Source organism: Oreochromis aureus, linkage group 16, assembly GCF_013358895.1.
Source record: "Oreochromis aureus strain Israel breed Guangdong linkage group 16, ZZ_aureus, whole genome shotgun sequence".
NCBI classification, from domain to species: Eukaryota; Metazoa; Chordata; class Actinopteri; order Cichliformes; family Cichlidae; genus Oreochromis; species Oreochromis aureus.
The window spans coordinates 27,753,131-27,779,753 of NC_052957.1; the positions used below are offsets into that span (position 1 = coordinate 27,753,131).

Here is a 26,623-nt window from a genome sequence, read left to right on the forward strand (position 1 = left end):
ATTTTACTTCCAATGATGTTATCCTATTTTTAAATACCAGCAACCTCCTAACTTTTAAACTACTAAGTTTAAAAACTAAGTTTCAGGAGTTAATACATTTTTTTAAGCAAAGTCAAACTGTACAAACTTTTGAATTCATGTTTCTATCAATCAGTATGATACTTCTGTGTCATGTTTCTTTTATAAAGTAATTCACGAGCATCCAAGCTGGTTAATTTAATTTATACATATATTTTACACACAAGGACAGTGAAAGAATTTACAAATTCTCAGTTCATACATAAATGTAAAAAAGAGAGAGCTGTCCAAATTACATCATCTATAATACTGTGTAGACATGTTTTAACATTAGCACAGGGGAACTCGGGGGGGAAAAAGGAGAAAAGATACAAAAAATATGTATATCTGTATAAATATAAATTCAAGAGTAACAGAATTTTATCACACATTAAAGACAAGCGAAGACTTTGTAGAGTAAAAACACAAAATGTAAAGGATACATGAGTAAGTCTTGAGAAGAAATCAGAATAGAGGACATAAAGTCAGTCAAAGATTGTCAGTCACTACTCTCAAACCTTAAAAACAGAAAATCGAAACATATCCAAGAAACACCTCACACACTTTGTGGCACTCACACACTCAGCAGAGAGCCATGGCTGTAATTATAAAGCTTTTTTTTGTTTTGTTTTATCTTTTTTTGTTAAAGGAGCAGTCCATCCTGGTCAGTGTGGATTGGCAATGCAGTTAATGATATTTAGAGAAGTGTTAGATGTCTGGACCAGCTGAGAGAGAAAAAAATGAATGGGGAAAGAGCGACAGAGCAGTAAGGCGATGCATCACCACATCATCTGTGATGGATCCCATTTTATCAGCTCGCAGACAAAACTTTGGCTGTGTTTACACACACAATACTGCTGCTCTACCTTAAACCACCACTGGACACAGTCATAAGGATTAGCTAAACTATGTTTTGAAGAATGCAACAGATGATTAAATCTGATGTGAAATTTGAACTTTGAACTATCCACTTCGGTCTGGAGAAAGAAAAACAAAAAAACAACCAAGGAGCAGCTTCCGAAGTTTAAACAACACCTGAGATGTAACACTGTACAGTGGCGAAAACCCTGTTTCCCTTTCCTAAAACAATGCATAGCAACTAAAAAAGTTACAAAAAAATAATAACTGGTAAAAAAAAAAGCTATGTGAATAGTGCTCTGTATTGACTATTACTGTAATATTCTTATCATGTCAAAACTGTGCATATGATCATATTGTAAATAACTTTGTAACTGTATCTTTGTAGGTGTTTTTTTTTTAAAAAAAAAACATGGTTAAAGACTGTCTTGACCCATCCGTGCACTCCAATTTTAAATTTAACTAATTAAAAAAAATTAATAAATAAAATCTACAACATACAATAAACAAAGCTCTAGATTAGCAAAACAGCATTACTGCTATTTTTCAATTTTTTTAAAGATATTGCAGTAATATTGCACTGTTGATTGTTGACTGTTAATTGAAATTCTGATCTACTCCAATGATCTGATTCGGCTCATTCTAAATTAAAGAGCGACTGTCGCGTGTAAACACAGCCAGCGCTGATGTGAAATAGAGCACGCTCTGTTATCTTCCCCCAATCAAGAATAACAACAGGTATAAGAAGTCTGTGAAAATTATGACCAAAGTAAGAAGGCAGTCGTTTAACATTGTGTTGCTCGTTTTAGAAAAGGCACGTTTACAGGGAAAAAATGCAAAACAACAAAAATCAACTGTAACAAATCTTATCCACACAGAATCGCTCGAAAGCTGTGACCTCTTCAGCGTCCCCAGTCATCGAGAGAAATTTAGAATACTCCTGGAAAGTTTGGGATTAATTTACCAAACAGTTCAGTTTGGCAGAATTGCTGGCTGATTGTCTGTAAGCAAGAATGTACTGGATGTTAGCGTCATCTGATGAGCAGCAGTGCTCCAACACACAACATGGCACTGGTCTGTAGTAAAAAGTACAGAGTTATACACACAAACACTTGAACTTGTGGTCATTTTGGATAAATAAAAGAACATGTACCAAAACACTAACTCTTTGCTGAAGTTGTAAATAGAGAAAGCTATTCATATTCATATTCTTTTTTTCCTCCGAATTTCCCGAAGCCAACTTTCCTCCCTGCTCTTCATCTCCTAACTCGATTCCATCTCTCTCTCTGAAACAGAAACACTTCTGACTCCCCTCCTCTACACTCAGGGCCAGCCTGGCTGCAGCAGGAGAAGAGCCTACCTTCGAATGTGCTGCGACACTTATCATCATCCACACCCCCACGCTCATCATCGAGTGGCGTCACGCACTCTGATATTCAGTTAGAAAGGCACTCGGCTCGTTACTTTCAAACCCCAGACACACTTAAGTCGACACTTCTTTCACCACAACCACAAAAAACACATGTAATAACAATTATAATAATAATGTAAATAATATTAAACACAATAATAAGCAGCATGTTGTAACTGAAAAGAGAATATATATATATTTATATAAACCAATATATTTGTACATTTCAGAACTAAATTTTTAAAAGGATAGTAAGTGTTTAGAAAACTATATATAATGTTTTTTTGTATTGCACATAGTCATACTATCACATGTTTGGCTGTTGTAAGGACATGTTGCTTTGTGTTGTTGTTTTTCTTTCATGATATCCTCCAGATCACAGGAGATTGGTTAAGTTACAATTTACAAAGTTACAACTGTCGGACTGATCTTTGCTAAATAGCTGTACAAGTGTGCATCTTAGTGAATATGTGTGTGTATTTGGAGCTTTGATTCTCAGTCCAACCCAACTAACTAAGCCTAATCTGACCCAACAGATTCTGTATAGATCAGGGGGGTTCTCTTAATTCTCTTGAAGACTGAGAAAATATGTGAAGTGCTAGCAACCTGCCCCACAGTAAACAGATAGTATAATTTCAATACAAGTGCTTCTTTCATCTGATCTAACTCAAGAGAAGAATTTCCTGCAAACTAAACCTGGCTTGACTTTTAGAGCCCAATTTAGAGCCAAGTTAGGACAGAAACTCGGTGATTGGAAGCATTTTAACAACACAAGAATATTTGTAACAGAAAACTCTGAGTTAAAAAGCATCAGGCTCCAAAACATTACACTGAGCTGAAGTTGGCACAAAATGAGGCAGGTGTGAATATATAAGATTCTGAAAACTAACTGCTGCAAAAAAAAAAAAAAGGACACATTTTTCTCTCACACCACAAGAATGCAACTCTTTTTCTGTGGGCGAGTGTGTGTCAAAGGACTCTGGAAGAATTTCTTTGTCCACCTAGTGTGAGCCAACCTCTTGAAACCTCAATATGGACACTGAAATCAACCTGAAATCCAACATCCCTACACTACTGAGCTGTGTGTGCGTGTGTGTGCGTATGCGTGTCTTTGTAGCTTATTTTGCAGCAGCTGTGAAAACAGGCGCAATCAACAAGTAAACTGGTTCCACTCTTCACATTGCTGTGTCAAATATTTGAGTGTAAAGCAGCTCAGTTAGAACAGGAAGTAGATCCTGTGTCTGACGGTCACTGTGGAGGTGTTTTAATTGTCCGTAAGACCAAAGGTGGAAGGAATGGGACAAGAGGCTCCTGGAAGAACCAGTATCTCCTTTCGACCTGTACAGTGTCTGAGTCCTGCTCTCCTGACCACCTACGCTTCACCCTTGATGTGGGTGCTCACACCTGCCATTTCTTGGTCCCAGATGAGGGGGATGTTTTGTATATATGCATTCCACAAGGGGGCAGTGTTCATCTACCCTGTTCTTGCAGTTCGACAACCACAGAGACACATGCACACCTCTACATATACATGAGAAGAGAAGTGATAGGTGGGAGGGTCATGAGCTGAATGACGAGGGCAGCTAAGAGACACGAGCCACTCAGGAAGACTGTCAGCATGCAGCTCTACACATACACGGGCTCACACCCCTCCCCCTGCTCTCCTTCTTCCTCTTCATCTTCCTCATCCTCGTCCTCCTCTTCTTGTTCCTCCTCCTCGTCTGGGCCCATTCCGATGGCTCCAGGTATGCTTAGCGACACCTCGCTGGTCTCGAGCGGTTTAGGGTAGCGGAAGGGGCAGCCGTTATCGTCAAAGAACCTGCGGAAGGTAAACTCATAGAAGGCGTGCTCTGGGTGCTTCCCATGAGGGGAGCAGAGAGCATCCAAAGCCCGGGTGCTGTCCCCGCTGTCACTCCATGCACCGGGACCACCCTCCTCCTCCACTGGGTCAAAGTTGGATGTGTCCATTGGGTGGGCGATCTTGGGCCGGTAGGGGGCCGGCTGCTGCCGCAGATTGCTAGAGAAATCCACCTGGGAGAAGAAGGGGTGAGCCTTGATCTCACCAGCGCCATTGGCACCCAGGCGATCCTCTGCAGAGCAACACAGGCGGCCGATGATATCGACAGCCTCTGGGCTCAGTTTGACCTGGGCGGGCACCTGCAGAGTGCTCTCCCAGTTAATGACCTGCAGAACCGCGAGACAATGCATGAAGTTAAATCAACAGTAAAATATGACCCAGCTCTTGTATACATACTTAATAATTGGAGAAATTCAATGCAACAGTTTTGAATTTAGCTTTGAAGTCAATATCTACACTGACAACAGGATCTGAGTAAGACAACGTCTCTACAAGGTCCTCTCAGCTACTGTTCTGGAGCGTCACTGTTTTTCCACAATATAATCAAAAGGTATATAAGATTGTGTGACACGGATGAACCTCACGAAAAGCTATAGCGTAAACCTCATAGTGAAATTGTTTACAGCCAGATTATTGTGTTTCCAAAACCATCTGTGCAGCTGTATATATACAGTGGGCCTGACTGCAATAGACTCAGTGACTGCTCATTTACTGGATGTACTTTCGGTGGCCAAGCCAGTTTTGAGATATGAGACAAAAATTGGATTCCAGCTGCTGTGACCTAAGTTGACTGTGATTCCACTCTATCTCATTCTTCTTCTCTATTGTTCACAGAATTTCCTACTCATGGTTTAGGCTGCATTTTCATTCACTTGTCTTTGTGTCATTTATTTGTGCCATCTAATTTAAATGCTCTTACCGAGCCAAGCAAAGTGAGCAGAAGGAGGAAATGAAGAGCTCCTAATATGACGTCTAAAGGACAGCAAATGCAATCTGCCATTGTTTAACTGTCCTGGTCTGCTGCAGCTGATCTGATCCAGTCACATCAAACTGACTCATTAGGTCACCAATTAAAATTCAAAATAAAAGCAGGGATATCCTCCCTCTTCACTGACCTTAATCTGAGTCTCAGTGGGCGTGGGGGCAAGGAAAGGCGGCTGTCCCACCAGCATCTCAAACAGGATCACTCCCACACTCCACCAGTCACACAGCTGTGTGTAACCTGCACACAACACACACATCAGGTTAACTGTCTAAATGCTTTCTTAGAACACAACATCCAGTACAATAAAAGGTGTGTCAGTCATCAGATACTGTGCAGTAATTATGCTTTTTATTCTCACACACCTTTGCGCAGGAGCACCTCGGGGGCGATGTAGTTGGGCGTCCCCACCAGGGAGTGTGCCAAGCAGCGTTGGTGCTGTCGGTTGGCGCGTTGCTCCAGTGTCATCAGCCGGTCGCCACACCGGCAGTTGGATACATCATCCCAGAAATCACTGGGCTCCATGCTGTCTTGTCTAATGTGGCTCCCTGAAGACAGAAGGCGAGAGCAGATGTTTTAAAACCCCACAAAGAGAAGGATATAATACCACACTGCCTGGTGAAATTCAAATTTAACAACCTGGACAACTGACAATACTCTTGGCAACTGCTCAAATTTGGTACCTGTAAAGTCTGAATGCACCTACATGTTCATTTAATTTTCCCTGAACACAATGTTTGAGAAAACACAATCAAAACCTGAACTCTCTCTATTAGAAATCACCAAGCATGAGTTGTACAAGAGTTCTACGAAAATTCTGTGCACACCTGTATTTGTGCATGTCACAAACATCAACACACTAAATCCACACACGGTCTCTTCGTAATTGAGGGAGTATGTATTTGTGTGTCTGTATATTCAGATAAAAGTATCTCACCCTTCTGGTAGTACTTGGAGTTGTGTGTCCAGCGGAAGCCTGTGCACAAACCAAAATCTGTCAGCTTGATATGTCCATCCAGGTCAATGAGGATGTTGTCTGGCTTGATGTCGCGGTGAATAAAGCCCATCTTGTGTACGCTCTCGATGGCTAGTGTCAGCTCTGCCACATAGAAGCGTGCCAGAAGTTCGGGGAAGACCCCCATTCGAATAAGCAGGCTCATCATGTCTCCTCCGGGGATGTAGTCCATGACGAAGTAGAGGCTGTCACGGTCTTGGAAGGAGTAGTAGAGACGCACCACCCACTCGTTGTCCGCTTCCGCCAGGATATCGCGCTCTGCCTTCACGTGAGCCACCTGCGTAACGATAATCCAGATTTAGCCTGTTGCATAACATCTTATCACAATCAGTAGTGTCCACAAAGACACAAATGTGTTGAACCGCTGTTGTACAAACATAGAAAAAAATGTGTAAATACTTTTATACAGCTGGTGGAAATGCACAGGCCAGAACTCAAAAGGCAAAAGGAGTGTAGTAAAGCAACAAAAATGCATAAATTCACCTGGTTACGATTAAGGACATCTTTCTTGCGCAGTGTTTTCATGGCATAAAGTGCACCAGTGTCGACTTTACGTGTAAGACATACTTCGCCAAAAGCACCTATGCCCAGCGTCTTGATTTTGACAAACATGGACTTGTCCATTTTGGCACGGCGTAGCCTGTTATAGTTGGACTCTTTCTGGTACAGCATCTTCCTCATTTGTTCTTGCTCTGCTTCGGAAAGGCCGGCCTGGACAGGAAGAAGAAGAAAGGTTGAAGAGGATCAGTAAAGGGAGGACATAAGGGCTATGCAACCTCTTCAAAAGCAGCCTTAGAAATAGTTTAAGGATGAGATCATTTTTCAACCCTGATTAATAATGACCAAGGAATGGGGCTTGAGCTGAATTCAGTGACTTGACCTTTACTGCTTGTTTAACTCATTACATGACTTAACTGTCTGGGTCTGGCTGTGGTGGGTTTTTTTTCTATTCTAAGAATGCCTTTAGGTCATAGAAAAACAAAAAATTTAAAAAAAAAAATGCAGAGGCCAAAGTTCTGATTCAGGACAAACACATCAAACACAAATGTGAAGTCATTTCGAGACAAAGATCTTACTGTCTACAGCAAAGTCTTGAGGGAGAATTCTTGGCATGACGAGCTCTTGTACGTCACTTCTCTGTGCCCATCACAGTTCTCAGCTAAAAATCTGAAGGCTTCACTGGTCATTTTTTAGGCATTAAGTACACATTTGTTCAATCTTGAATCCTGAGCATTTCCCAAACCACACTGATGGGATTTGTTATGATTTTTTAACCATCGGCTGAGGTTTCTTTAAATATACTTTGAAATGAATTCTAAATACTCAGAGATTGTTCAGACAGGTTAATCTTCACAGTAAATCATTTGCATCTATTATATAAATTCTACATTTTACTTATCTAATGCAGTGCAGGATGAAAAATGTTCATCTTGTCTTACCTTGGACATCTCCTGTTCCAGCTGAAGCCTGCGGTTGAGTTTCTGGTGGTAGGTCTTCATCACATTCTCTATGTGCTGCTCCATGTAGAACTTGAAGGCAAAAGGTGAGTAGCTTTTGATGCGTGACTCCCTCTTTTCCTCATCTTGTCCATTTTTCCTCACGGGAACAGGGGATGTCTGGATCTGCTTCTTGTCTTTCACTGTTTTTTCTCCCTTCCCCATCTTTGTCTTCTCTTTCACTGGCTGGCTCTCCTCAGCCTTTCCACTCCCTCCGCTGCCACTGTGAGTACTTCTTGCAGCAGGGTTGTTGAGGTCCTGAGCTCCACACACACCTGCAGCTCCTTCCAGGGCCCCTGTCTCACCCGCCGCCCCAGACATTAGGAGGTTTTTGGGGTAGGGTGGTGGTGGACAACGTGGCTCCTGAGCAGGCTCAAGCGGGTATGTTTCTTCTGGCATGTAGGGCAGAGGCTCTGATGCATCCTGGGCCTGAGCAGTCATCCAGCCAGGGTGACATGGTCCCACAGCTGTCTTAGGTTCTGGCCTCATTACACGGATACTCTTGACAGGCTGTTGGATGGGTGGGGATGTTACAGCTGTGATGGTATTAGGGGGGCCCAAAGAAGGCTCCTGTTTCCCATTAGCAGGTGGTGCAGCCATCCCAGGCCGGACAGCATTTGGGCCTGCAGAGCGACTGTTGAAGGAGTTAGTTCTGCTGGGGACACGCACTTCACCTCTGAATGGGCCCTGGGGCTGTGGCTGTCTGGACTGAGGGGCCCCTTCAGAACCTGGCGGCCCTGCCCAGGGGTGCTCATAGAGGTCCAAGTTGAGGCTGGCCCTAGAAGGTGTCATCAAGCCCTGGGGTAGATCTGAGAAGTCAGGGACCATGGCCACAGCACCTGGGGAACGGGACATCATGTGGACTTGGTGTGAGGTGGGGCTGGCCTGTCGAGGGTGAGAGTGAGGGGCAAGGTACAGGTTAGCGGGATATCCTCCACCTCCTCCCGCTGGCCCATTCTGACCCATGCCTCCTTTCCCTTGCATATTGACATAATTATCTGTGGGTGACATGGGGGGCGGTGGCATCTTGTTTTGGAAGGAAGGGGTCCTCTTGACTCCATAGCCTGCAGACTCCATCATGTGTGTCCTGGCATGGCTGTAGTCATAGTGTGGGCCTGGGACAGGGCCACCTGGTGGTTGTGGCTGGAGCTGTAAAGGCTGGCCAGGGACATTGTAGCTCATCATAGGCCCATGCTGCTCCATACTGCCAGGGTAGCCCTTCTGCTGTGCCCCTGGGGGGTACATAGTGTTGCCTGGGTTGCTCTGGGTGGCCATAACAGATGGATAGTTACCCATACTGGGAGGCCGACCCAACGGGTTTCCCATTCCAGTGACCTGTGCTGCACCAGACGGGGGCATCATGTAGTTCATAACAGGTGGAGCATTCATATATGGTCTGGGCATCTCACCCTCAGGGCCATAACCTTTTGCCCCGTCGTACATAGAATTCCCCAGTTGATGATACGGAGGCATGGCACCTGCTTCACCTGAAGCCTCCAACGAAGGCCGGTGGTCCATTGCATTTGGCATGCCAGCTTTTCCTGGAAGTTGCAGGAGTAATGAATCACTCAATATATTAAACTATAATAGCCAAATTCTATCTAACTTTTTGTTGCCTGTACTATCATTTAAATATATGTAGTGAAGAGAAACTAAAATCTACTAGCCAAGTCAATTTGCTCACGTGAGGCTGTATTCATACCTGGGGAAGTTTGCTTGATGACACGAACGATGAGCTCGTTCCGAGGGTCGAGGTAACTCATCTTGCTGATGTATTCTAAAGCTGCTTCGATGTTCCTGCTGCCCGTCTGCTTCAGCGCCCGTATCGCCATCTCCTGTGAAGAAAGCAGACACGCAAACATTATAAACGCACACACACACAAAACACAACAGTCCTAGTAGGTGCTCAGGCACCTGCATCCTCTCCACTTGGGGTCACATACCAGTGATTTCCTCTGCCAGACAACATGCAAAAACAGTAGGGGGCTGAAAGTCACTCACAAATTAGTTACTGTTTTTTGTATTTTGCAGTGAGACAGATTTAAAGCAAACACAGTTTCTCACACACACGCGCGCGCACACTCACTCACAAAACTGAATTTTTAGAAATGAAAAGACTGTTAGTGAATATATACTTTGCCATATTCAAAGAAAACTCTTTCAACTTGGACATTTATCCTTCTGCTGCATGATCATTTGTATTTGGTGAAATTTTTTTATGTGTATGATTCATAGTCGTAAGCAGTGCAGCAGGGTGTGGTCCTGTGTTCAGAAGCACTAACAGAGCAGCTTCAGTGGGAATGACCAGTAGGAATTTCTTCTAATACAGTTTATGTATGCCTTAGTTTCATTTCAAACCAGCTGCATAACCCTTACATCTCTTACCACTATTTTAAACCACAATGTCATATTTTACATTTTAGAAATCGTTTGGTCTTCCTACCCAGGTTTGGTTTATTTCTGTTGGTTTAAAAATAACATTTGAATAAGACTGGCTGTTATGACATATGTCACCTTCTTCATTTAAAACCTTTTTTTTCCTGGCTTTTCTCCCTTCCTCACAGGTGGGGCGCGCAGAGTTAATCCCAGGCCTGGAGACGTGTGCTCAGACAGGTGGGTCACTATAAAAGCCAACGGTATGTAGGTCACCAATGTGAAAAATGCTGGTTAACCACTTTGGCATTTTCTATTCATCAGTTGCCGTGTAATTTACGATTGAGACACTGCAGGAAAAATGCGGAGGAGGGAACAAGCAGAGAATTCTGCTCCAGTCTATGGCAACAATGCCAATCATTCTCTTGGTTCTTCTATTACATTCAAGCGGGACTTCTTAAATGGTTCTCTGCTCAGACTTTGATTTAGAGTGTAGAAACCCACAATGATTGAATTAAAGATTCCAAACTGCATCACCTCTCAATATCTGCATCATGTCTAAGCTGGAACAGAGTGTTTCCTTAAATAACATTACTCAAAATCCAGGCCCCAGTGTAGAAACTTAATGCAGTAAAGTCAAACAGACCTGTGGTCACTGACCCTGTGCACAAACTATTTAATAAATGAAAGAAAACTATACACATGAATGGCTGACAATTTGCTTTAATGCATAAAGACAGTTAGAGAATGACCTGAACTTTCTCAATTTATGACCTATGGGAATCCTATGAGACTGGAAAAAATCCCAGTGCGAGACTTTAAAGATGAAAAGGGAAACACGAGGACCAACTAACCAGAACATCAGTGATACTGCAGCTCATCCACCTCACATTTCACAGGTTACTGCCCATGAAACAACACATATGAGCTTGACATTGAGCAAAGTTTAGTTTCAGACCCATGATCATTGTGTGTAGGTGTGATTGAATTCTGACCAATCCTGTAGGAGGAGTGGCAATTTTTGTGAGTGCTCACTGGTCCCTTGGCCAGACAATCTAAAAATCAGTTGCAGCAGTAGTTGGAAGTACAGAACAAGCCAGAGCTTCACTAAGGGTTGTCTGCCTTAAGTCATGTCACAGACAATATTTGCACATCTAAGTCTTTAAAAGACATGGGCACGTGTTTCAGACTTAGCACTGGGCTTATCATTGAATATCAGAGTTTCTGTGACATTGACACTGCATAATATTAACTTCTATGGATGGAGCTTGAGAGAAAAAAAAACTGCCTAAAGAACATGGGAAAAAAATAATGATGACCAGTAGCATGGCAAAAGATCCAACATGGCAATGAGAGAAAGGACACTCCGAGCACCCTGAGCCCAATGTTCAATGATTATAATACCTCTGGAGTATTATAAACAGATAGGTAAAGCAAGATAACTCTCCAGCAAAGACAAAAAACAATTATTTCAAGAAGTGGTTGAATGTTTCTCCATAATTATCAAGGCCAAGGAGGATGGACATTAAAAAAAAAAAGATGTGAAAGTAGTGGGAAAGAAATCAGTGACTTTCTTTGCTTAGGTTTCTAATGTAAGTCCTGCATTTCTGAACAGTCATGATTTCATTTGTCATACAGAAAAAATGACCTAAAATTCCAGTAAAGCAATTACACGAAAGCTGATACAATCTAGAGTGATTAAATGTGCACACACACAAGCAGCCAACCCACTTGTTAAACATGATATCTGTTACTGAAATACACTGCTTTTTCAGTCAGAGGTTGCCATTATACAGTTATTATCTTGCTTGTTTAATCGGTTTCAGTTAACCCCCAGCAGGGCTTGAATAGTATTATCCCAATCTCGCTCACGCTACGCCCGGTTTGAAAACACAAATCCTCTGCACCTCAATACGTGCTAATTATTTTAAAGAAACCAATGATACCACAAGATCATCATCAGTAGCAGCATTTCAACAAGCAAAACCCTACATTTATAACGTCTCAGTTATTTACTTGCTGATTGCAGGGTAACATCAGGGGTTTTTTTTTAAATCCCTTCTGATGACAGCTTTCAACTTAAAAGATGATGATGATTTATTGTCGTGAACTTAACATTGCCTTCATAACCGTAAACATGCAAACAAGTGGGACAAAAACTGAGAAAATCTGAGAAAACAAAAATTTCTCCTTCCTCCTCCGAGAGAGCAATCCACACCTAGATGACTAAAGTCCCCTCAATATGATCTCAGTGCAAAGACATGTGAAGTCAGACGTCTCAGAGCAGAGCAGGCGCCCCTACTGACAACATGAAGGAACAGCAGGTGAGTCTTCTCCCCTTTACACCTGATGATAAAGGCTAATAAAATACTTCCTTTCTTTGAAATAACACAATGCTGAACGACTCATCTAAAAGACTGTGCCATAGATGTAAAGTTGGTTTTTGAATATACTTTAACTATAATGTTGTGACAATTTGTCATTTAAGCCTTTTGCCAATTACGAGTCATCGTCGTATTTAAATAACTCTACTGTCATTTTAACATATACTAAAACCGACCACCCCCTCCCCAATTTATTTGTTATTAATAATTTGTTTTAAATATTATTCGAAATGTATTTCTCATCTGAAGTCCTTTGAATGCTGTCCTTGTTTGAAACATGCTATACAATCTATCTATATGTAACACTCAGACTCAGACTTGTCATGGTTGTCACTGACACTAAACACCTTAAAGGGAACACTGGAGGCATTTTCTCAGAACATAAAACAAAGGAAAAGCGCGTAATCGAACATCAGAAGCAACAAAATACGGCTTTGTCTGAATGGAAGGAAGGAAATGAGCAGATGAGAAAAGTTTTATCCCCGAGGAGCCATTTTGTGACCCTACTTTCTGCGGTTTCTCAGACAGACTGGCAGCCTTTATTTGTCAGGAGCAACCTAAATCAAACATACTAAATGGCTTAAAAATGGGACCATGCAGCAACTGTGGGCACGGTTGTCTTTGAAAGCCAGGAAATGCCAAGGCCACACACTTTCTATGCCCACGGTATTGTGTGTTTGTGTACGGCATTCATCTCTGTATATGTGTGTATAAATAACACTACTGAATGCAACGGGCACAAACCTCCTTTTCTGTGTCTCCTCCCTTTGCATGCACATAACTTTATGTGCCTTAGCTTAAAACTGACCACACACACACACCAATGTTTATACTTTGTTTCCTGTGTATGTGTGTGTGTCTGTTACATTCCTGCGTAGCCAGCAGAGAGTGTTGGCTGCCAGAGCCGCCCAGTAATGTCACTTTTTATCCTTCTCTCTTCAGTCTTTCTACCTTGTGCACTTTTCTCATGTAGGGCTTTTTCTTTAAACATTCTCTTTTTCTCTCCAGGAAGGAGATAAAGTTAGTATTTCTCTTAGTTATAGGCACAGAAATGGAGATATAGAAATCAAAATGTTGAGTGTTTGCCTCTTTCCTTGAGTGGGTGTGAATGCATTATCATCAGTTACAGAAATTGCAGAACACAAAACCCCTTTCTTACAACCAGGGAAGGTGTGGGGTTTCCAACATTTTCCAACCCTCAGACAACAAGTTCAGTGGTAGTAAAGTTTGGGATATTCTCAAATTAACCAAGAAGAAATGACCCAATGGCTTTTAGCCATTTTCAGGTGACATGGAGATGGATGGCTGCTGCTCTTCAAAGGTTTCTAATCCATTCAGCTTATTTCTATACAAGACTGTGTACACGACAAAACACGGATGAAGCTTCCAAAGCGTAAGTGCCTTAAACTTGCTTTCAATTCAGTTTATTTCATTTTTTTAAAAAGCGCCAAATCACAACAACAGTATCCTCAAAGTGCTTTATATTGTAAGATAAAGATCCAACAATAATACAGACAACACCCCTACAATCAGAGCACCTCCTATGAACAAGCACTTAGCGACAGTGAGAAGGAAAAACTCCCTTTTAACAGGAAGAAACCTCCAGCAGAGCCAGGCTCATGGAGGGTCAGCTATATGTCGCGACCAGTTGGGGGTGAGGGGAGGGAGACAGGACAAAAGACATGCTGGGGAAGAGAGCCATTTAATATGAAGGCCACCAGATGGCAATAGCTGCGGTTGCAAAAAACATTTCCAGCCTATATAGAAGTGTATGGGAAAACAGTGTTTTGACTTCTGTAAATATCTTCCTGCTGAGTTTTTACTCACTCATTTAGGGACAAATTGAATAAAAAGAATTACATGTATTTTGTAAATCTTGGCCATGAAAAGTTTAAAAATCTTGATAATATTTATTGTGCGGTTAGCGCTGTTGCCTCGCAGCAAGAAAGAGTTCGACTCCACCATCTGGGCGGGGCCTTTCTGAGTGGAGTTTGCACGTTCTCTCCGTGTTTGTGTGGGTTCTCTCCAGGTACAGCATCCTCCCACAAAGACATGCACTTAGTGGGGTGAGGTTAATCGGTGACTCTAAATTGCTCATAGGTGTGAATGGTTGTCTGTGTCTCTATGTTTGTCCGTGTAAGATTTGAGACCCGTCCAGGCTGTACCCCGCCTCTCACCTTACGGTAGCTGGAATAGCCTCTAGCCCTGCCACGACCCTGATAAGGACAACCGGATGGATGAACAGATGGTGGTGAAGTGGTGAAACCCATTAAAGGTGTTTCCTTATCCACAGTCATCTCCATTTCTTCAAAAATTTTAGCTTCTAAATCACGTAAAACTGTTTTTTTAATAAGCAAAAATACTGAATACAACAATAACTGAAACTTAAACAGCTGTGAGACAGAGAAAGTGGGATATGCTGAACCCTCAATACAGCAGTACTCTGCTTTTTTGGATCTTCCTCTGTTTAACAATGCTCTATGTTTGTGTATGTGTGAGTGTGTGCGTTGAGCAGAGGCGGGCCTGGTGACCCTGGCTGTCATGGCGACAGATGTTCGTTGCTCGCATTCCTCAGCTCAGGAAGCAAGAATTCAAGCTATTTGCAATCTGGATGGGCTCTCTCCCATCTCGCTCCTTTTCTCTCTCAGTTGAAAATATCCAGGCCACATTTGCACCCCTGTCATAATGGTTGCAGGCCGCAGGCCGCCGAGTTACCCAAACGCATAATCACCAGCCTACAAACTAGACGCAGACACACAACCTGCTGTGACACATTGACACAACAAGCACAAACAACGCAAACAAACACTGTTTTTCCCTGCACTATGGTGATTTGGGAATTTTAATTATCATTTTAACCCATTTCTGAGACACACTGCAGTGCAAGAACCTTCAAATCTAAGCCATATGGGAGATATTTTGGAGTGCAGTGCAGATGGAACATGGGGAGAGAGGCGTCCATGCCTCATTTTTGCATTAAGGGTTGTAAAAAAAAAAAAAAAAATCTGTCCTGTTCCATCATGCAAAAAACTGCTTAGCAGTCACAACAAATGCACCACAACATTTAAGCCGAGTGACGCCTTTCTTACAGTCATTACAGTGCTAGCTGAGAAAAGCCTTTTTTCTCTACCCTAGCATACAAATCACAAACACAAACCACACTGCATCCAAGTCACGTCTTGCTGGCCTCATCACAACATAAACACTATCATGTATGTTTTTCTCAGACGTTAATATGCTCAGTCGGTTCCCAGACACAGGAAAAGGCCTGTGAGGATGGCCTAGAAGTTTAGAGGAGAAAAACAAAAATCGAAGAATGTACCTCCCCCCCACCCCCTTACTTCCTTTCATTCCATTTCATCTCAATGCCTTGCATTCCTCCCCCACCCTCGATCCCCCTCCAAAACATTTCCGCCTATTAAAAAAAATATTATTATGTAACGAGCCACATAGCTCTGTAATTTGTCGCTGGAAAAGACATGAGAGATGAACAGAAGGAGAAGAAAGACAAGACTAGTTGATAAGAGCTGACCTGAAAAAAAAATATGGAAAAAGAAAATAGGAGAAAAGGGGAGGAGCTTAGCAGCTCAATTCAAAATAGAGTATGTGCCCTAAGGAACAGTACTTATGGCTTATTAATGATGCAAACAAACAAAGCAGTAGTATGTGTGCACAAGCAATGAGACAGTGCAGTTTATACTTAATATGTGGTTAAAGGTTTTTCACAGCAGTAAAAGCATACATGTAAAGACACCTAATGTTACTGAGGCATCATTAATGACTTCTACTTTTCCTAGCACAATGTACTAAAATTTCTGATGTGAAAAAGTGCTGCAAACATTCACCCACACAACATGTGAATGTGGGCAGTCAGTCAGGCAACAACTCTGGTAATGTCTGCTTCAACTTAGGTTAGGTGGTGCAAAGCAGCTGCTCAATCGGAATCTGTCGCTGCTTAATATTCGAGGGTGGTTATGAGTGTCAGGGGACACAAACCAAATGTGAAGAAGCAACAGTCTTCCAAGTGTGCAAATTCATTCAAAGATACTTTACAATCCCTTTTTAAGAATGGAATATGGTGAATTTTAACAACTGGTGGTACAATATTTAATAATATTTAATATTCACCAGACGAAATCCTTTAAACAGATTGTTTTTAGATATGACATTCAAATTCTCTTATCCATATTGAATGTCATGCACGTGTCCTCACACTGTGGGTTTTTTTTAGTAGCACGTGTTCTCAGTGTGAGAGCCGAAACTATGTTCCAAGCTCAAATTACCTGTCTTTAAAGGTATATCATTACTGATTTTACTTCAACTTGATTTTACTTTGACTTGTTTCTGTACATTTCTGTGAGTCTCTCTGTTTTTTCTATTCACAGTGTCTGACAGACAGACCAGAGACAGAGGAAGAGTAGGAGAGGAGAGGCGACATGTTGGGTGGTGACTTGGCTGCAGCAGAAGGAACTGTTCCACCCTGCTGCATTGAATGTTCACTTCCTGTTTGTATTGACTGGGCCCACACTGCAAAATGGTGGTAGCAACGGTCATCTAGGCAGGACTGCAGTAGCCTGTCAGTGTTTTATGTGATAGCGTCCAAAAGAACTTTTCTTTTTCCAAAATAATTTTTCTGCTAGGCCAATAGGATGCATATATATATATATCTATGCATGCATGTTCAGACCCATCACCACCACAAAAAAATTCCCAAAGACGATTTAGACTTTTTTGTTGGTGCCAGCATGTGACATTGATGGTTTACATACCCAGCTAATAGCTAGCTCATATTTTAAGCCCATTGAAAGTGTTAGTTTTAGCAGAACAAGCAATCCTGTACACTCAAGTGTTTTCAATGTAAGCAAAAGATAAGTCACTCTAAAAGACTTTCAGATTTTGAGTATTCTGAAGTACTAAGGTTAATTATAGAGTTCCACAGGCTTCCACGCTAGGACCAATTCTATTTATATAATACATGCTCACCTTGGGCACTATTATTCAAACGCACAGCATACATTTTTGTTGCTATGCCGATGATACCCAGCTTTATCTATCCATGGAGCTAGATGACACACACCAATCAGTTAAACCCCAGGAATTTCTTAAAGATATAAAGACCCGCTTCTAGATTCAGGGAAAGCTGGCGTTATTGTACTCAGAAACATTGTGTTTAACCTGATGGTACTATTTTGACCTCCAGGAATACTGTGAGGAATTTTGAAGTCGTATTTTGACCCAGATATGTACTTCATCGTGCATATTAACCAAAAAAGGAAAAAATCTTTCTTGCATTTGCGCAATATGTCACAATTAGAAAGATCCTGTCTCTGTGTGATGCTGAAAAACTAGTTCATGCATTTATTACTTCTAGGCTTAATTATTATAATACATGATTATCTGACTGTCATAAAAAGTCTCTGAAAAGCCTTCAGTTGATCCAAAATACTGCAGCTGGAGTCCTGACAGGAACTAGAAAGAGAGTTTAGATTTCTCCCATATTAACGTCACTTCACTGCCACCAACAAAAGAGAGTGACAGTAGTGGTCCGAATGACTGGGGTCATCTTTAATGGGAGACTACTTGAATATATCATATTTTTCTTCTAAAATCTAGTTGAGGAGACTATAACAGCGTGTCAACTCAAAGTTCTGCTTGAATAAATGTACTCAGTACGAGTGTCATATCACCTTAATGAACATTTCCTCCAGGCTTGTAGTTTAGAACATACTCGCCAATGAAAATATGGATCCTGTTGGGCATCCAACCAAGGAACCTAAAACCTGACTTGCTCACTTCACAAAGTTTCTGTAAACATCATGGACTCAGTTGTGGAGTGAGATTCTCTCTACAGACCACTGTAGCCTTGTGGGGTATTAGTTATTTTAGTAGTTCCTGAGAAGGAACTACTAAATTTAGGTTTAAGATACAAACACACACCCAATGTCACACTTTCATGACATCAACAATTGCCGTGTGAATTATGTAAGGAATTAGCAGCAACCTCAAACAACCCAAAAGATAAGGTGCATCTGTTTAAATGTGCTGAGATGCCTGCAGTTCAGAACTCCGTGCATTAGGAGGTGGACACCTTTAGGATATGTTCTAGTCAGGACCCAAGATATACACATTTTATAATCTTCAATATTTTTTTTGTCAAGGAACGAAAATAATAAAGGAAACTCTTATAATAACATTTTTTCAGACCTTTGAGGTCCATATTGTATGATCAAGCCTAATAGTTTTCAGCTGGAGTCCAGGTGTCTGTCTTCTGTCCTCAGCCAAAACATGGAATCTGATGTGTTACCAAAAACTAAGATGTCACATGAATATTTCAAGACAATTAAACAAACCTGATGGGTTTGGTTTCTCAAAACTAGAAACAAAACGGACAACAAAAAAATGTAGCAGCTAATAAGTTAGGTAAGAAGGATTAGCCAAATGTGCAGCCTTACACCATAACAATTATCACAGTATAGTTACAAAACTAACATTAGCGGACCAGTGAAATAGATAAGAGACGAACAGACAGGTGAATTGCTGTGCCCAGTTTAACTCTAATGTATCACACATTGAAACAAAATACAGAGCAAAGGGTCCCGCTATCAGCAAATACCTGACATACAGGGGATGTTTGGCTGTGATAAGCTGAAATTGATTTGGCTGCATGGGGAATTCTCCCAACTCTTTTCCCTTCACATGTTGTGTATGGGCTTGAGTGGCGCATTCTTCACATACCGTGCTCAATCACAGGGCTCATCCTCAAACTCTTTAACTACACATGTAGCAAATCTTAACTGGACTCACTGTATTTTGTGATGATGCGCTGTGATGTAATCATCTGGCTTAATCCCCCCAAAGCTCATCTTTCTCTTTCCAAAGAAATCTTTAAAATTTAAAATAAAAATATGTCTAAAAAATAAGAAGCTTTACTGAGTGACTTGGTTGAAAAAGCTTGACTGGACTCCTCACTTCCCATGGAAACACTCTCTCCTCATCCCGACCAGACTTTTGATGGAGTACTTGCATTTCTTAAGTGGGACAGAGCCCATTTAGGAAATCCACCTGGTATTTCAACATTCAGCCCAGTGTTACATAACCGAAGCACTATACACTTGGCTAAGCAGACTGTGCATTGTATTTTATCTAAGAGCACAAAGCATCCCTGAAAGCTTCCTCTAGAAATTCCTGACTGACAGAAAAAAGTGGGTTTGAACATCTAAGTCAACTGGGAATGGCGGGAACCGACACTAATGACACCAATGACTAACATATTCAAACCTGTTTAAGGGAGTCTTGTGATTGTTTCACAAATTTAGCACATTTATTCAACCAATACATCTAGTCTTGAGAGGATCATAGATTCAGGTAAAACTGAAGTTATTTCGCTATGACTTGGGGGGGGGGGTTGATAAAAAACAAATCCAGCTGAATTCTAGTAACTTAATGTCACCTTAAAGCAGTCTGATTTACAACTCTGCTTGCAATTTATTAAAAATTGTACTGATACTAAACAGTTTATTAAGGTAAGACAATTGCACGACAGAATCACCCATCTGTTCCCATAACAAGACCATATACTGCCGCTGGAAACACTCCCTATCTCTAAAACTCACCTTGTCACAACCAGCGTTCACCAACTCCTGCAGCATCTGCCGGTTTACCTCCCCAGCGCCTGCTGGGTGTCCTGATCCGGAGGTTGAGCCGGACTCAAAGGGCTTGAGGGACTTGCGGATTTCCCGCAGCGCATTCTGGTAGTTGTTGAACTTCTGCGGGGGTCTGAGCTGCTGCTGTCGGCTGGTTGTGTCTTTCCCGCTCTTGGAGTCTGCCCCTTTGCCTCCCTCATTCCTGGAGCTACTGCCATGTAAAGCCTGGCTCACCAGCTTGGCCGGCTGCTTCAGGCCCTCCTTGATCTCTTGAAGCCTCTGCCGTGTGTTTCCCACATACGGGGCTGCGGGGAAAGTCTTGGGCCTCATGGCCACAGTGCCCAGGGCAGGCACCTACTCTAAAAAGGGAAACACGCACACACACAAACTGGCACTCGCTGCCCTACAACCCTCCAAAAGATTCCCTTCAAGCTTGCTGACCTAAATAGATAAAAAGCCTCCAAGAGCACAGATTGGAGGCACAGGTTTTATGATCCCTACTCTATGTCCCTAATTTTTTTTCTATCTCGCTTTCTGCTTTTGATTCCTGCTCCCGCTGCGGTGGATGAAGGTGAGGCAGGAATACTATAGGCATTACATGGTGTGATTTTCAAGGCTCAGGTTCCAGCTTATTCCAGGAAATGCAGCTGGTCACAAGGGCATCGTGGAGCCAAACGATGATGATGCCAATCTGCGCCTGTGGGTGGAGAAATGAAGTTAGAGCATGAAGACTGGGCTTCCATATCCCATTCAATTTTATCTAGATTTTCTAAAAATAAAAGCACATACAGTAAAAAACTGTCAACAACTTTAGAAACATGTGAGATCACAAGATACCACACAAAAGTAAGATGTTCTGCACCAATATAAAGTGAAGTAATCCTCATGGACCCGGTTAGACCTTTTGGAGGTCAAATTGACGATCAGCACTGCATATGTACTCTCACATACTTTTATGCATAATCCAGGAATGCTAGAGGTCAAAAAACACCACCTGCACCCCATCAATGCATAGCTATGATTGCACAATTCAGCCCCTGTCAACGCATGTCTCTGATACTTGGTCATCGGTAAACACCCATCTGAGAGCACGGAGCCCCAGCATGGGGTCAACACAAATGTCCGACCCTCCCTGCATCAGCGCCTCTGCCTTTTATGCTCCTCTGTGATCTGACATATGACACTGTCTGACAATCTTATCTAGAAGAACATGCTCCGCAAGAAGGTTACTCCGCCAGTGCAGATGGGCTTTCTGTCCGGAGCCTCAACTTTACAAGCTTCTCATCTAATCACAAATACTGTACAATAGCACAGTAGACCTGACTTGGATCATATTAAAGAGGTCAAGACCATTTGGCAATACTAGATTTGATTAATATCATACTTATGTCTCACATTAGTCAATTTATGAACCGTGTCAGTTGAGTTAACAGCTTATATATCAAATCAAACCGTTAAAAGTTAATGAACTTGAATGTGTTTGTCTCGGTCTTTCTTTTCTTTTGGTTCCACTTGAGTAAATCTCGCCTTACTTGGCATAGCATTACCTCTGCAGAGGAGAGACCCTGAAGCTGACAGGCAGCTGGGTTTCCTGTCTAACTGAGAAGCTCACAGGCTTCAAATAGTTTTACAGAAGTAATGCCAGGTCTCCAGATACCAATCTCACCAGCACTGAAAAACTGCTAGATACAATCCTCTTCTGGCAGGTTTCAACATGGCTGTGGTTTTAAACTCATGTCTGCAATTCCAACCATTTTGTGAAGCAATCATCTTTCAATTGATTGGGTTCTATTTCAAAAAGTCTTCTTGGCAGGTATTGAATTACACCTGACAATTATCCTAAAAAGGAAAAATTACTTATGGGCAATTTTCCTCTTTGCCTAAATAAAATAGCTATTTTGTCTATGAGAACATTTTCTGTACTTGATCTACACAGACATGAAGAGAAGCTGCAGATAACCTTCCTGTCTATATGCATAAACAAGGAATGAGTTATGTTCACCGCATGCTTACGTATTAACAAATACCTAAGGGCTTTCATTATATAACGTACAGCATGATGGATTGAGGAAAAAAAAAAAAAGCGACTTTCTGCAGCAGTCTGACCAAGACCAGTGATTATTTCTCCTCCCACAGACCAAGGAGATCAGCAGGTCATCGTACTATTACAGTCAACAGACACGGACACAGAGCAGAACGTGTCACTGTTGGTGAGTTATTATGAGCTCGTAACAACATTACATCACAAGAAGAGCTGCTGTTTGTGTGCTTTCTAAATGTGAATCATTATGCTAGCCGCACAACTACTTCAAATTCAAATTTAACAAAAAAAGGGCGACAAAATTGCTTTTTATTCTGACGGACAAATCAGTGACATCATAATTCTACCCTTAAATTTAAGCATAGACAGAGTAGAGGTGCGAATCGCCAGACATCCTACAATACTTACTTATTTGGTTTGAGTATTGCAGTAACATATACAATGATTTATCATCTTTTTTCAAATTCAATTATGTCCTCCAAGTTAAATGTTGTCAATATGGTTTTTATCCAGTAAGATGAAAAGTTATCAAAATTAGTTATTACTATTATTATTATATATTTGTGTTTTTTAAAACCAGCCACAGAATGTAAAACAACCCACAATTGCCAGGCAGCCACCTATTTTTGTTTATTTTTTTTTAAATTTTATTTTGTAGATTCAAGAAGGTTACATCCTATTTTTACTCATGACTGAGTCATGTGTTTGTTCTCAATTAGCAGATAGCAGATAGCTAAGTATGTCCAGTATCGGATTTTTGGAGTTTTCTGGTTGAGCTGATTTACTACAAGTTTCCCCGGCTGATGTTATCTGAGGATCGCGGTAGTATTCCCAGAGCATCCCCCCCCAGTTTGGCATACATCTTTTTTAACAACCTAGAATGTTTTATTTAATGTCTAAAAGTAGTCAGTTGAGCATTGGGTGGATTCTAATTTTTTCCTCCTCAAAAACCATTAACATTTGTCTCTGAGATATCATGACCACAACTTTTTTTTTGTACTTACTATAGCTGCCAACAGAGATCTTTTAAAGCAGCTACAAATATACCAAATTAAACATCCAGATGTTTCCATCAATTTCAAATGTGCCACAGCTTTGATTCACTGATAAAGTAATATAGTCTGAAAACTTTGAAGTGATGGTGATGCAACATACTGAATTCTTACACTATCCCAGAGACTCCCGTGTGTCTGTGCGGAGGTACAAAAGAATACCTTCAAAAGAAAACACGCCAAAACTAAAATTTACAAGTCAAGTTTTGGTCTTAGGCAATGCCAAACAGAATCCACCCAGTGCTGTGATATTCTATATTTAGATAATTAAAAATACATTCTTAACAATATTATCTTAATCTTATATCCCTCAGCGCTACTACCAAGCAGCTGCAGAGGAAAAAGCTTCCAAACATAAAAAGCTCTTGAACTGCATCCCCAATCTCCTCCTCCTCCTGCTCCTCCTCTCTAGCAGTCTCCATCCCTTTGGGCCATTTCAGGAGGACACAGCCTTCACTGTTTGTACAGATTAAACTTTGCATAGACAAAAACATGCTTTTTCTTTTTACACTGCTGGGTGGTGGGGTAACATGGGGCCAAGCTCCATAAATGTTGCCCCATCTCCGGGATCTCTTGCCTCCATTCCTGCGATGCTTCAGGCGCCGTGTCCAAGCAATGAGCATTCCATTCCACAAGTAAGTACAAGTAAAATACCGCAGCTCAATCACGGGGCAGTACGCTGACCAAAATAACCCAAAACACAAACTACACGGACAGTATCTGTCTATAACTACAAATCTGCAAGAAAAAAAAAGACATGACTCTGCCCAAAACAATGCTCTACACATAACCACCCCCATCACTGAACCTTACTCCTTCTTTGACCTAACCCTAAACCTAAGATGACTTAAACTTCATGCTACACCAACAGGTACTGAGGAAAACTAGTGAAATAACCTGCGACATAAATATTTTTTCATCAATTCCTCAAATATCCACTTTAACAAAACAGACCACTGACAATGTTCTAATCTCTTTTTGGTAAAATAACTTTTTTGGACTTTAAACTTTAAAATGTGACACTTTAAACGCATGTTTCTCTTCGTGGACATGTGTTGTTCATAACAAACTTTAGCACACTATACCACAGCTTTGTTTTTGGTCTCACCAAAAACAAAGCTGCCCACTGTGATGCTAAATTGGGAAAGCATGCATTCTGCAATCTTGGACCCCACAGAATACTGAGCAACGCGAGCAGCTGGCAGGTTAATACTAATAAGATTGCCTCTAACCTGCCTGAAGGATCTGAGAGAATGTGGACGGTCATATCTCTGCTGTGTTTGGGAAATTACGAAGCAAGAGGAGGCGGAGGTGGAGGAAAGAACACAACTTCCTAATGGGCAAAGCTGGCCAACAACTAAGCTTTGGGTGGAGTAAGACAGGGGGTAGAGGTGGGTGGGACCAACTCAGTTAATGTTGCAGGACACATCACAAATGTGCAGGCAGAGACAACAGTTGATGGAAACTGGCTGCAGCTGTGAGAGTGCAAGTGTGTGTATATAAGAGGGAAACAATTTGGCTCTTTCTGTGTGTATCTGATGCACTGCAGCTCAACCCCAAAATCAAACCGATATGTTTTCCCTGTAGCCTTTGGAGTCATCTACCCATCTAGATTGTTTTTGTGTGCATGTAGCCCACTTTTTTACATTTGTCCCTTTAAAACAAATATGGTAGTAGTAATAACATGTAATAATCCCTGCATGCTTCTTACAATCCACTGTGTTGACAACATCACCACCAAAGCATCTGTTTGTATCCCAGTGGTTCCTCTTTGACAGATACCTCTGACGTGCATGACACCACACTGCCGCGCCACCCTAGTCTGAGTGAAACTGGTGTGATTGTTTGAAAATGTGACCCCCCGCCCCCGCTACAGGACAGACTGGCAGGAGCATCAAGCGTCCCTTTAAAACATGTGACTTTGGTTTGCATCACCCAGGTCTGCTGTCACTGCTGAACTAATCAAAGCGCTGAACTGTCTTGACAGACAGAAGTGTGTCAAGCAGAAAGAAAGAGAGTGGGTGAGTGTGTTTTGGGGATAGTAATGCGGTACAGTACACCTGAATGAAACGCACTGTTGCATCAGTGCCAAACTATGCAGGGCCTGAGAGAAGTGAAAATGATAGATTCAAATCAGATGACTCCATTTTCATTTTCAGATACAATATTAAAAAAATATTCTGACCTGTTACGAACTATTTTATTTAGCTCAGTTCTTATTAACTACGAATCTGTTCACTCACTTTAAACAGTGAAATGAATGCAGGATCTTCTGACTAACAGCATCTACAAAGCATAGCTTCTGTTACTGTTAGTGGTCCTCAGAGGAGGCACAAGTTAGGATGCCCAAATAAGATGGAGTTACTTTAAATGTACACAAATAAACAAACATTTAAATATAGACTAAACCCTTAAATTGAATTCCCACATTTGCACCAAAGCTTTAAAACTAGTACACAGTGATATTTGTATAGGCATAAAGGTCCGGAAAGCCCTGTTTTAAAGCGCTGGGGCCTTCTCAGCAATATCCCAGGCTTGAGTTGGGGGCTGAGAGCAGCAACACATTCCAATGCAGGGAGAGAAAAAAATGGAGGCAGTCCTGTAAGCTCCAAAGAGGCTCAAACTTACAGAAACTTCCATTTCGTTTTCCATAAGCCTCGCTGTATAACACACCCATAACGGAACGTTTTGCTCAGCAACAAGTCGTGGAAATAAGTCACACCACCACCACTCCCCTCCCAAAAAAAGCAACTCTCAACTTACCATGTGATAGAAGTGGCGAGAAAAACTCAATATGAAGAGAATAAATTCCGTTAAACGGCAACTTTTTTTTTCTTTAAAGAGTCCGGTTCTCGGTTGTTGAGCGCGTACACCTAGCTCAGTGGGTAAATATGATGAAATGAGCCTCCATTTTCTCCCCAGACTCCAGGCAGGATCAGAACTTCAGCACAAAGTTGGACACTCGCTGCATTGTTAACATTCCTCAGGTCACGTGACGGACCAATGCACGTCAGCGGACCTGAAGATCGTCTATTAGGCGAGTGCCGTTCACTCCGTTCACGTTGTTTTAGCTAGGCGCTGTTACCGTTTGCGAACAAATTAAACTTAAAAATGTTTTTGCGTATTCGGCGTCGTACAAATCTCTTTTTGTTGAAGTGCATCAGTAAGTTTTACTTTTGATTTTAAAGACGAGTTAAGTATAGAAACAGAACTGCGGGGTTCTAGTTTACGCTGTAGTGCAATAGCGAGTAGTGATGAGCTGTGGTTTTCACCGCTGCAGTAACTGCAAAAAGCAACGGAGTGAGACGTCTTGATTTCCTTCCTCTGAAATATTCACAGGCGGAGCTTCCTCCAAGCATTTTTCCCTTTGATAAATAAAGTATATCTGCACATTACATTACTCAGTCACCCCTCTCCGGCCTTGGAAATAGTCTTTACCAATGACTCAGTGTG

At 41.7% G+C, this 26,623-nt stretch overlaps 1 protein-coding gene across 1 annotated transcript; it reads right to left on the reverse strand.

Moving 5' to 3' along the window:
• Nucleotides 1–208: 208 nt before the first annotated feature.
• lats2 (large tumor suppressor kinase 2) lies at nucleotides 209–26,145 on the reverse strand. Its single transcript, XM_031755558.2, has 9 exons — nucleotides 25,934–26,145; nucleotides 20,048–20,774; nucleotides 9,380–9,512; nucleotides 7,621–9,218; nucleotides 6,665–6,892; nucleotides 6,104–6,458; nucleotides 5,532–5,714; nucleotides 5,300–5,406; nucleotides 209–4,510 (listed from the first exon to the last, which is right to left on the reverse strand). Exons 2-9 carry the CDS (start codon nucleotides 20,405–20,407, stop codon nucleotides 3,953–3,955), a joined length of 3,522 nt encoding a protein of 1,173 aa, XP_031611418.1. The 5' UTR covers nucleotides 20,408–20,774; nucleotides 25,934–26,145; the 3' UTR covers nucleotides 209–3,952.
• Nucleotides 26,146–26,623: the final 478 nt, after the last annotated feature.